The sequence below is a fragment of the Triticum urartu genome, chromosome 6A (genome assembly GCF_056163025.1).
Source record: "Triticum urartu cultivar PI428250 chromosome 6A, HENAU_Tu73, whole genome shotgun sequence".
Taxonomy (NCBI): Eukaryota; Viridiplantae; Streptophyta; class Magnoliopsida; order Poales; family Poaceae; genus Triticum; species Triticum urartu.
Genome location: NC_141878.1, coordinates 132,513,394 through 132,525,800, shown reverse-complemented (window position 1 = coordinate 132,525,800; position 12,407 = coordinate 132,513,394). Strand labels below are relative to the sequence as shown.

Below are 12,407 nucleotides of genomic sequence, written 5' to 3'. Positions count from 1 at the left end.
GTATAATGTCCGGCCCTCTCTCTTAGATCAGTTTTTTGGTTGCATTGATTAGAGCATGCACTTCTACACAGGTATTTCAACTAATGATGATCACGCCTCTGCTACTCATCCTTCTACCTTTAGACTTTCCTTTTTTGCTTAACCCACCAGCTAATTTGACTCCAGTCAAATTCGGATAGTTGGATTTGATAGTGGTTAAGGTATGCTGATTTGATTTGGTTACGTTAGCTAGGAGCCATGCCCCCTGGGTGGGATTGAGTAATGGTATGCTGATTAACATAGATCAATCCATCCGCGGTGGATTTGATAGTTGTATCACGTCCGCGGTACCGAGTAGCAGCAAGCTCCAATGCAGATCGATATCTGAAGCGCCATACTGCCCCTCTGTTATTTATTGCACCTAGATGGAGGCAGTGGCAAGGTTGAGCGCGTCGGCCATGGCACGAGGATGTGAAGGTTTTGGGGAGAGATGAGAAATGGGGTGGGCGTCAAAGGAGGACAAAGGTGTCCATGCCGACACAAACAAGGCTCAAATTTGGACCAAAAATGGATAAAAAAAACATCATGTCCATTTTTTGTCCATGCGGACCCGAACAGACCCGGCTGGACCTGAGCCATGCAGGACACAATTCGGTGGATATTCCACGAAACCAGAACAAGGGAACAAGCTGATGTGCCGTCTTCTGATTCATGCATTTCGTGGTGAAAGGTTCTCACTACATAAACATTGAACCTAACCAAAGATACGCTAAAGTTCTCACGCCTCAGTCATTGGCAACCAACTCTGTGCTTCCGTCCTTGGCAACCAACTCTGTGCTTCCGTTTTCTAGCCTCTGAAGGACCAGCTGCTTCTTTGGAGCAAAGCCTTTGGCTATCGACATGGAGCTTACATCCACGACAACGGTATCGTCTTCCTTGAAGTCACCCTTGAGGACACCGAGAGCTATCTCGTTCTCCACCATCTGCTGGATCACCCTCTTGACGGGCCTGGCACCGTAGTTGGGGTCAAAGCCAAGAGCGCCGAGATGCTCCACAGCCTCCGGTGTGTACTGAAGGTGAATCTTCTGTTGCAGCAGCCTGTTTTTGACCCGGTTCAGCTGCAAGTCCGACACATTTACAATTGCGATCAGGTCAACGAAAGCCAAACAGTGAAAATACAACTAGAACTTAGTTCAGTGACTCAAGCAAATTTGCATGCAAGTAATTGTAAGGCATTTACCTGTATCTCCACAATGCGATTTATCTCTGTTGAGTCCAGTGGTTGGAACACAATGTATTCATCTATCCTGTTCAGGAACTCTGGTCGGAATGTCTGCCGAGCAATCTCAGTCACCTGCTTTTTCATTACCTCATACACCGCATCCTTGCTGTCTGTTGTGTTTCTGAGGGTGTCTAGGATCAATGGTGAACCAATGTTCGAGGTCATGATGATCACACAGTTAGTGAAGCTCACTGTTCTGCCCTGGGAATCAGTTATTCTTCCATCGTCCAACAGTTGCAACAAGATGTTGAAGACATCTTGGTGTGCCTTCTCAATCTCATCAAACAGAACAACAGAGTAAGGCCTGCGGCGAACAGCTTCCGAAAGTTGGCCCCCCTCCTCATAACCGACATACCCCGGTGGTGCTCCAACCAAGCGAGAAACAGCATGCTTCTCCATGTACTCACTCATGTCAATCCGTATTAAGGCATTCTCAGTGTTGAAAAGGAATTCAGCTAGCGTCTTTCCCAGCTCAGTCTTGCCTACACCTGTAGGGCCCATAAACATGAAGCTCGCTATTGGACGGTTAGGGTCCGATAGGCCTGCCCTAGAACGACGGATTGCATTGGCTACTGACTTGACTGCAATATCTTGGCCAATAACCCTCTTGTGGAGTACATCCTCCAGTAGCAGTAGCTTTTCCCTATCCGATTGTTGAAGATTTGACACTGGAATACCAGTCCACTTGCTAACTATCTCAGCAATATCAACATCAGTCACCTCTTCTCGAAGCATCGACTTTCCTGACTGCTGGAATTCAGTAAGGTTTTCCTCAGCCTCATCCAGCTGTTTTTGTAGTGTCAAAAGCGTTGAATATTTGAGTTCAGCAGCACGGTTCAAATTATATTCTCTCTCAGCGGCTTCAATCTCCAGGTTAACTCTGTCAATCTACCACAGATAAAAGATGGAGAATTAAAGACACAAATCTGGCACACAAAAAAAGAGCAGAACATGCATGCACCTACCTCTTCCTTAATTGATTTTATACGAGTCATCAACGATTTCTCATACTCCCAGTGTTCTGAAAGGTTTTTCTGCTTCTGCTTGAGGGATTCTAGTTCAGCTTCAAGCTTGCTTAGTCGTTCTCTGGAGGCTTTGTCAGTATCATTCTTCAATGAAAGCTTCTCCATTTCAAACCTTATGATTTCCCTGTCGACCTCATCCAACTCAATAGGTTTTGATGTAATCTCCATTTTCAATTTAGCTGCCGCTTCATCAACTAGATCAATAGCTGCACACGGAAAGATAAATACATAGTATAAGACAACGAACGAATTAGCCCCTAGCTCCCGATAGTTGTTCCATAATATAGTACATGACATACCTTTGTCAGGCAAAAAACGTCCAGTGATGTAGCGATCTGATAAAGCAGCTGCAGCAACAAGAGCACCATCTGATATCTTAACACCATGATGCATCTCATACCGCTCTCGCAGGCCACGTAGAATAGAAACTGTATCCTCAACTGCTGGTTCACCACAGTAAACCTGCTGGAACCTACGTTCAAGAGCAGCATCTTTCTCAATGTACTTCCTGTACTCATCTAATGTTGTTGCCCCAATGCAACGGAGTTCCCCACGGCCTAACATTGGTTTCAACAGGTTACCAGCATCCATTGCCCCACCAGTGGCTCCTGTAACAGAAAAGAGAATTAAGGTCCAAGGACAATAATACTCACAAGTCAAACAACATAATATAGGAAGGTTGCGCTAGTTGGGACTTATGCAGCATCAATACAGATATGTTTATGGCACACAGATAAATTATTCCAAAAAATGGCAATACGCTGATGAATTTCTAAATTATATGCCATAGGATTAGGGATCTGCAAGAGAAACAGTGGGTGACACGCTGAGATGGGAATAAGAGGAGTGCCAAGGGAGCAAAAGAATCAGTACAAAGAATTGAGCTGGGGCATGTCCACCAAGTATCCAACATGTATCTGGATTTCTTTTCCTTTATTCATAATATCGATATTTCTGATAATTGTTCAGATACTGTATTGATACCATACCGCATATACCCAGCTTTGCAAGTATCAGTGTTTCAGGCGGCCCAGGAGCTAAGATTACTACTTTGGCTGTCTGCTTACTATCACAACTGTATAGAGAATTACCAATCTAATCTACCATTTTAGAGCTCGACTTCAATAAAGCTCAACATGCAAATGGCTGATGGCATACTTAGACATACATACCTGCACCAACAACAGTGTGAATCTCATCAATGAACAAGATGATTTGTCCATTAGAAGCAGTGACCTCCTTCAGAACAGCCTTAAGTCTCTCTTCAAATTCACCACGATATTTGGAACCAGCAAGTAATGCTCCCATGTCCAACGAAATAAGCTGAAATATTGCATATTTATGGAGTTAGAATGAATAGCCAATTTAATCTCTTGATACGATTATTTTCCAACTTTCCTTGCAAAACTCTAGGGGGGTGGGTGTACCGAAGCAAAACTCTTATTTGATTATTTGCTTTTTTCCAACTTGCTTTCCTTGCTAGCCCTGCACATCCTCCTATACCCACTAAATGAAAAAAGAAAAAGATAACCCTATTTGTGTAGCTCAGGCCATAAATGCAACCTGATTGTTGGTTACTACTTGCAGGAACATCATCTTGAACTGATTGGTTGTTTGCTAGAAATAAGAAACAAATGCAACACTGCCATCCTAGACAGTGACATGATTTGGAGAAACATATACAATCATAAAAGGACAAGGTTTCCATCCTCAAGAGATAAAATCAAATATGCATTTTCAGGTAAAATAAAAAAAAATACCTTTCTATTTTGTAAAGGCTCAGGAACATCTCCCCGCACAATGCGCTGAGCCAATCTGCATGCAACAAATGCAAAGCAATTTTTCAATGCGTCTCCAGAATATGTTATAAGTTGTAGGTACGCTACAGAAGATCCAGAAGTAAGCGAATAACACGTTGCAAACTACACATTCTGAATTCTCTACAAAATAAAGAAAAATATGAGAAGAACAAGTAATCACCCTTCAGCAATCGCAGTTTTGCCAACTCCTGGCTCACCAATAATTACAGGATTATTTTTAGTTCTTCTACAAAGGATTTGAATGCATCGGCGCACTTCATCATCACGTCCTATAACAGGATCAAGTTTTCCACGCCGAGCTAGTTCTGTCATGTCGATACCATACTTCTCTAGAGCTTGGAACTTCCCTTCTGGATCTGGCAACAGAAATAACCAACTGCATTGTTATCACGCCAAATTACAACAGAAAACAATCCTTCATTATCATGTGTAAGCATGACGAGCAGTCGTGCTATCAAAACATCGATTCTTTTTTATAGAGAAGGTATCATGACTAGTCTACTTGAACATCCGAAAAGAACATGAACATCAGTATTACTGTGAAATGTATGCCTATTTTCTTTCCTCGGCTATGAAATTTGAGACAGAACTCACAATTAGATATAAAGATATGGCAAGATAGCACATTTGTTAGTTGGCTCTTGCATATGTCATAAGTTCACCCATATATAAACATAAAAGTAAGAATAATCACTTGCAAACAATCCAGGGATCAGAATATAATTATAATATAAGAGACAAGGGCATTTCTGACAGTTAAGATATGGCATATGGTGCATTTGCTAGTTGGCTCTTGCCTGGATCATAAAATCACCAATACAAACATCAAAACGTTACTTGCTAGGAATCCTCAAATAAGAATATCATGCAAGACAACAGCATTTCTGGTGGTTCATTCCCGTAATATTTCAAAGATAACAATATACCCTATATTGAAAAATAATTATTACAGGAATAAGTTTATTCCCATGCCCCATTTGACTGAAACCACTGCACTGCCACTGAATTTAGCAAATATCAATAGAGATGATTTAGAATCAGATGAATCAACTTCTGAATTAAAAGGTAAACTAAAACAATCATGCTGGAAAAAGAACTGAGCAAACGATAACAAGAAAGAAAATTGAATGATATCCATTATACATACTCTGATCTGTAACTCGCTGGCTACCACGTACAGCAGAGATAGCTTCCTTCAGCTCATTCTCACCAATCTGGAGATCTTCGAACAACTGTTGCCCAAACCTCTTATCCGCCGTGAATGCTCTCAGCATGTGCTCAACTGATACAAACTCATCGCCATACTCTTTTTTGTACTTTATTGCCTTATCCAAAATTAATGTGAAACTTTGCCCTACAACTGGCCCACTTGTATCACCACTAACCTGCCAAAGCAAGAGCCCATAATGATGTTAAGGTTTTGAGCATATACCGACTTATCAAACTTAACTACCATAAATAGTGCTAGAACCTTGGGTTGTTTAGCAATAAAGTCATCAGTAGCTCGCAGGACTGATGTGTTGTCTATCCCAGCTTTTGAAAATATTCTGCGTGCTAACCCATCCTTCTGCTCCAAAAGAGCTTTCATCAGGTGCTCAGATTCCACAATCTGTTGTTTAGACAATCTCGCTGCCTCAACTGCACCGGCAACCCCCTCCCAAGCCATCTCAGTGAATTGATCTGGACTTATCTGTTTGATCACAGAAAATTAAGAAAAATGAAGAGATTAGCTGTTATCCATAAGCACAAATACTGTCTATGAACATTATGCAAGCATTGTTAGTGCACGATCCATGTACCGAAGCAAAACACATGATCTACGCGAGTACCATGCATAAATATACTATATAAACGTATGACAACTCGTAGTAAACTGATAATGCTATTCACCATGTCTGTCCAATGAAAGGTCAATCAATTTTCATGACACAACTGTTATGCTTCAAATCTCCACATCACACGCACACAACACCAAATTACTGACGTGCGTGAATCTAAGAAGTCATTTGTTCTAATTTTAAGGGTAAAGCTGAGAGCTCATGAACTAGAGAGGGAATGCCAGGTTCCTTCATCAGTTTATGATCACCAATTTGGAAAATAATTCATCTGATCAATACAAGCACTACAAGATTAGAACATCACAGGAAAACTATTAATCTAACTGGAGAATAGCGCACAATGGAGAAAACAAAGTACAATTCGGCAATATCAGTGTGCTACGGGCCACACATCTGCATAGCCGACTGAAGTTGCCACTCTCAGTGACCAAGGAAAAAAAAGGCAAAATTGAACGGCACCGGTTCAGTTATTCCAACCTGAGACGAGGATGAGGCGCTGTACCGAGCCGGCGGCGTGGAGTGGAAAAGCCGGCGAGGCGGCACCAGGAGGCCACCCCCGCCCCCCGTGGGGAGCCTGGCCATGGGAGGAGCGAACCACGAGGGCCTGCTGACCTTGGCGGCGGTGGAGAAGGGGCTTCCCCCGGCTAGCAGCGCAAGTGCGCGCGGGAGGGGCTCGCGGCTGCCGGCTGCCAGGCGGCGGGCCACGGCGGCGGCCCGCGCCGCGCGCGACAGCCTGGACGCCGCGGAGAGTGCCATCACGGGAGGGTTTAGGGTTTAGCTGTACCAATGAGGATTCGGGTGCGTGCGTGCGCAATGCTGTTTGTGGTGGGACGGAGACGATCGGCGATGCTTGGAGAAGGGGAAAGAAGGAGAAAAGAGAGAAGCGGCGGAGGAAGGAGGAAGATGTTGGAAGACTGGAGAAGCTTCTCCGAGCTACGGGGTTCCTCCTCAGGCCTGTGCGCCTGCCGTCTAATCTGGGCCGTCACTTCTAGCATCGACGGCCTATGTTTTACTTCAGGAAAATGGAATCACTGGACTGCAGAATTCGGTTTCCAAAGCTCGTAGTATTCTGATCTAAAACGCCTTATACTCCTTCCATCCGGAAATATATGTGGAAAAAGATTTATTCATTTCTTTCACAAGTATTTCTAGATGGAGGGAGTATTAATTTAGCAAAAGAACCCGTGCATTATAACAGGAGAAAAATAAATCATAATCTACAATGACAATGACCCACTTTGCCGCATCACCGATATACACTATCACTCTCAATTTTGTGAAGTCATGAACAACTTTTGAAATCATGAACAATTTTTTAAACTCGTGCATACATTTGAAATTGTGAATATTTTTCAAATTCGTGAACACTTTTACAAATTTTCGAATATTTTATAAAATCAAGGACATTTTGAATTCATTAACATTTTATACTATCTGCAAACTTTTTAAAAAAATTGCTAACATGTTTTGAAACAATTTTCTTGAATTGGTGAACGTTTCTAGAATCGACAAACATTTCTAGAATCCACCAATTTCTTGAAATTCAGGAACATTTTTATTTTATTTTACAAGCAAATCATAATCTCCTATGGCCATGATCATATTTTGTTGCATCAACGAGATACACAATCACTCTCAATTTCATGAAAAAATGAATATTTTTTGAAGCTCGTGAAACTATTTGAAATCCTGAACGTTTCTCAAATTCATGAAAACTTTTACAAATTTCAAAAAAAGTCAAATCAAGAAAAGATTTTTTTGAATTCATGAACATTTTATACTATTTGCAAACATTTCTTTCAAATTGTGAACATTTTTTAACAATTTTCTTGAATCGGCGAACAATTCTAGAATGGGCGAATATTATTTTGGAAATTGGTGGAACAATTTTTAAAATTCATGAGCATTTTTTTTGATTTAGCGGTCGTTTTTTGAAATACATGATCATTTTTTGAACCAGCAAATATTTTATGAATGAATAAACTATTTTGTACGTCATGAACATTTTAAAGATATTTTTCCATTCATGAACATTTTTTGAATTGGTGAAGGAGTTCATATCCGATCTGGGTGTAATACCTAGTGCATCGGGTCCAATAAAAATCTTTTGTGACAACACTGGAGCAATTGCCTTAGTAAAGGAATTCAGATTTCACAAGAGAACCAAACACATCAAGAGACGCTTCAAATCCATTCGTGAAAAGGTCAAGGATGGAGATATAGAAGTTTGCAAAATACATACGGATCTGAATGTAGCAGACCCGTTGACTAATCCTCTTCCGCAAGCAAAGCATGATCAACACCAAGACTCCATGGGTGTTAGATTCATTACAATGTAATCTAAATTATTGACTCTAGTGCAAGTGGGAGACTGAAGGAAATATGCCCTAGAGGCAATGATAAAGTTATTATTTTATATTTCCTTGTTCATGATAAAGGTTTATTATTAATGCTAGAATTATATTGATTGGAAACTTAAATACATGTGTGGATACATAAACAAAATACCATGTCCCTAGTGAGCCTCTACTAGACTAGCTCGTTGATCAAAGATGATTAAGGTTTCCTAACCATAGACATGTGTTGTCACTTGATAACGAGATCACATCATTAGGAGAATGATGTGATGGACAAGACCCATTCGTTAGCTTAGCATATGATCGTTCAGTTTATTGCTATTGCTTTCTTAATGTCAAATACATATTTCTTAGACTATGAGATCATGCAACTCCCGGATACCGGAGAAATACCTTGTGTGCTATCAAACGTCACAATGTAACTGGATGATCATAAAGATGCTCTATAGGTATCTCTGAAGGTGTCTGTTGAGTTGGCATGGATCAAGATTAGGATTTGTCACTCCGAGTATCGGAGAGGTGTCTCTGGGCCCTCTCGGTAATACACATCACAACAAGCTTGCAAGCAAAGTGACTAAGGAGTTAGTTACGAGATGATGTATTACAAAACGAGTAAAGAGACTTGCCGGTAATGAGATTGAACTAGATATGAAGATACCGACAATCGAATCTCGGACAAGTAACATACTGACAGACAAAGGGAATTACGTATGTTGTCATAAGGTTCGACCGATAAAGATCTTTGTAGAATATGTAGGACCAATATGGGCATCCAGGTTCCGCTATTGGTTATTGACCGGAGAGGTGTCTCGGTCATGTCTACATAGTTCTCAAACCCGTAGGGTCCTCACGCTTAACGTTCATTGACGATATAGTGTTATATGAGTTATATGCTTTGGTGACCGAATGTTGTTCGGGGTCCCATATGAGATCGCGGACATGAAGAGGAGCTCCGAAATGGTCCGAAGGTAAAGATTGATATATAGGACGATGCTATTTGGACATTGGAAGAGTTTCGGAGTGCATCTGGTAGTCACCGGATCGCCGGAAACAGTTCCGGACACCCCCGGAAGGTCTATGGGCCTAATGGGCCAAGGGGAGGGACACACCAGCCCACAAGGGGGCTGGCGCACCCCTGTCCCTAGCCGCCGGCCCTAGAGGAAGGAAAGGGGGAGGGTTGGACCCTCCTGCCTTTCCCTCCTCATGAGAGAAAGGAAAGGGGGGGGGGGCGCCACCTCCCCCTGCCTTCCTCCCGCACACAAACAAGGAAGGGGGCACGGCTTGGGGTAGGAGCCCAAGTGGGATTCGGCCCATGATCATATTTTGTTGCATCAACGAGATACACAATCACTCTCAATTTCATGAAAAAATGAATATTTTTTGAAGCTCGTGAAACTATTTGAAATCCTGAACGTTTCTCAAATTCATGAAAACTTTTATTTTTATTTTATTTTACAAGCAAATCATAATCTCCTATGGCCATGATCATATTTTGTTGCATCAACGAGATACACAATCACTCTCAATTTCATGAAAAAATGAATATTTTTTGAAGCTCGTGAAACTATTTGAAATCCTGAACGTTTCTCAAATTCATGAAAACTTTTACAAATTTCAAAAAAAGTCAAATCAAGAAAAGATTTTTTTGAATTCATGAACATTTTATACTATTTGCAAACATTTCTTTCAAATTGTGAACATTTTTTAACAATTTTCTTGAATCGGCGAACAATTCTAGAATGGGCGAATATTATTTTGGAAATTGGTGGAACAATTTTTAAAATTCATGAGCATTTTTTTTGATTTAGCGGTCGTTTTTTGAAATACATGATCATTTTTTGAACCAGCAAATATTTTATGAATGAATAAACTATTTTGTACGTCATGAACATTTTAAAGATATTTTTCCATTCATGAACATTTTTTGAATTGGTGAAGGAGTTCATATCCGATCTGGGTGTAATACCTAGTGCATCGGGTCCAATAAAAATCTTTTGTGACAACACTGGAGCAATTGCCTTAGTAAAGGAATTCAGATTTCACAAGAGAACCAAACACATCAAGAGACGCTTCAAATCCATTCGTGAAAAGGTCAAGGATGGAGATATAGAAGTTTGCAAAATACATACGGATCTGAATGTAGCAGACCCGTTGACTAATCCTCTTCCGCAAGCAAAGCATGATCAACACCAAGACTCCATGGGTGTTAGATTCATTACAATGTAATCTAAATTATTGACTCTAGTGCAAGTGGGAGACTGAAGGAAATATGCCCTAGAGGCAATGATAAAGTTATTATTTTATATTTCCTTGTTCATGATAAAGGTTTATTATTAATGCTAGAATTATATTGATTGGAAACTTAAATACATGTGTGGATACATAAACAAAATACCATGTCCCTAGTGAGCCTCTACTAGACTAGCTCGTTGATCAAAGATGATTAAGGTTTCCTAACCATAGACATGTGTTGTCACTTGATAACGAGATCACATCATTAGGAGAATGATGTGATGGACAAGACCCATTCGTTAGCTTAGCATATGATCGTTCAGTTTATTGCTATTGCTTTCTTAATGTCAAATACATATTTCTTAGACTATGAGATCATGCAACTCCCGGATACCGGAGAAATACCTTGTGTGCTATCAAACGTCACAATGTAACTGGATGATCATAAAGATGCTCTATAGGTATCTCTGAAGGTGTCTGTTGAGTTGGCATGGATCAAGATTAGGATTTGTCACTCCGAGTATCGGAGAGGTGTCTCTGGGCCCTCTCGGTAATACACATCACAACAAGCTTGCAAGCAAAGTGACTAAGGAGTTAGTTACGAGATGATGTATTACAAAACGAGTAAAGAGACTTGCCGGTAATGAGATTGAACTAGATATGAAGATACCGACAATCGAATCTCGGACAAGTAACATACTGACAGACAAAGGGAATTACGTATGTTGTCATAAGGTTCGACCGATAAAGATCTTTGTAGAATATGTAGGACCAATATGGGCATCCAGGTTCCGCTATTGGTTATTGACCGGAGAGGTGTCTCGGTCATGTCTACATAGTTCTCAAACCCGTAGGGTCCTCACGCTTAACGTTCATTGACGATATAGTGTTATATGAGTTATATGCTTTGGTGACCGAATGTTGTTCGGGGTCCCATATGAGATCGCGGACATGAAGAGGAGCTCCGAAATGGTCCGAAGGTAAAGATTGATATATAGGACGATGCTATTTGGACATTGGAAGAGTTTCGGAGTGCATCTGGTAGTCACCGGATCGCCGGAAACAGTTCCGGACACCCCCGGAAGGTCTATGGGCCTAATGGGCCAAGGGGAGGGACACACCAGCCCACAAGGGGGCTGGCGCACCCCTGTCCCTAGCCGCCGGCCCTAGAGGAAGGAAAGGGGGAGGGTTGGACCCTCCTGCCTTTCCCTCCTCATGAGAGAAAGGAAAGGGGGGGGGGGGGGGCGCCACCTCCCCCTGCCTTCCTCCCGCACACAAACAAGGAAGGGGGCACGGCTTGGGGTAGGAGCCCAAGTGGGATTCGGCCCATGATCATATTTTGTTGCATCAACGAGATACACAATCACTCTCAATTTCATGAAAAAATGAATATTTTTTGAAGCTCGTGAAACTATTTGAAATCCTGAACGTTTCTCAAATTCATGAAAACTTTTACAAATTTCAAAAAAAGTCAAATCAAGAAAAGATTTTTTTGAATTCATGAACATTTTATACTATTTGCAAACATTTCTTTCAAATTGTGAACATTTTTTAACAATTTTCTTGAATTGGCGAACAATTCTAGAATGGGCGAATATTATTTTGGAAATTGGTGGAACAATTTTTAAAATTCATGAGCATTTTTTTTGATTTAGCGGTCGTTTTTTGAAATGCATGATCATTTTTTGAACCAGCAAATATTTTATGAATGAATAAACTATTTTGTACGTCATGAACATTTTAAAGATATTTTTCCATTCATGAACATTTTTTGAATTGGTGAAGGAGTTCATATCCGATCTGGGTGTAATACCTAGTGCATCGGGTCCAATGAAAATCTTTTGTGACAACACTGGAGCAATTGCCTTAGTAAA

The 12,407-nt window shown here is 41.0% G+C and overlaps 1 protein-coding gene across 1 annotated transcript; it reads right to left on the bottom strand.

Annotated features, from left to right (window-relative positions):
- Window positions 1-547: 547 nt before the first annotated feature.
- Window positions 548-6,858, bottom strand: CLPB4 (casein lytic proteinase B4). Its single transcript, XM_087527024.1, has 10 exons — window positions 6,422-6,858; window positions 5,578-5,796; window positions 5,254-5,491; window positions 4,267-4,462; window positions 4,047-4,101; window positions 3,459-3,609; window positions 2,586-2,894; window positions 2,227-2,492; window positions 1,220-2,149; window positions 548-1,097 (listed from the first exon to the last, which is right to left on the bottom strand). The coding sequence occupies exons 1-10, from the start codon at window positions 6,698-6,700 to the stop codon at window positions 765-767; spliced, it is 2,976 nt and encodes a 991-aa protein (XP_087383150.1). The 5' UTR covers window positions 6,701-6,858; the 3' UTR covers window positions 548-764.
- Window positions 6,859-12,407: the final 5,549 nt, after the last annotated feature.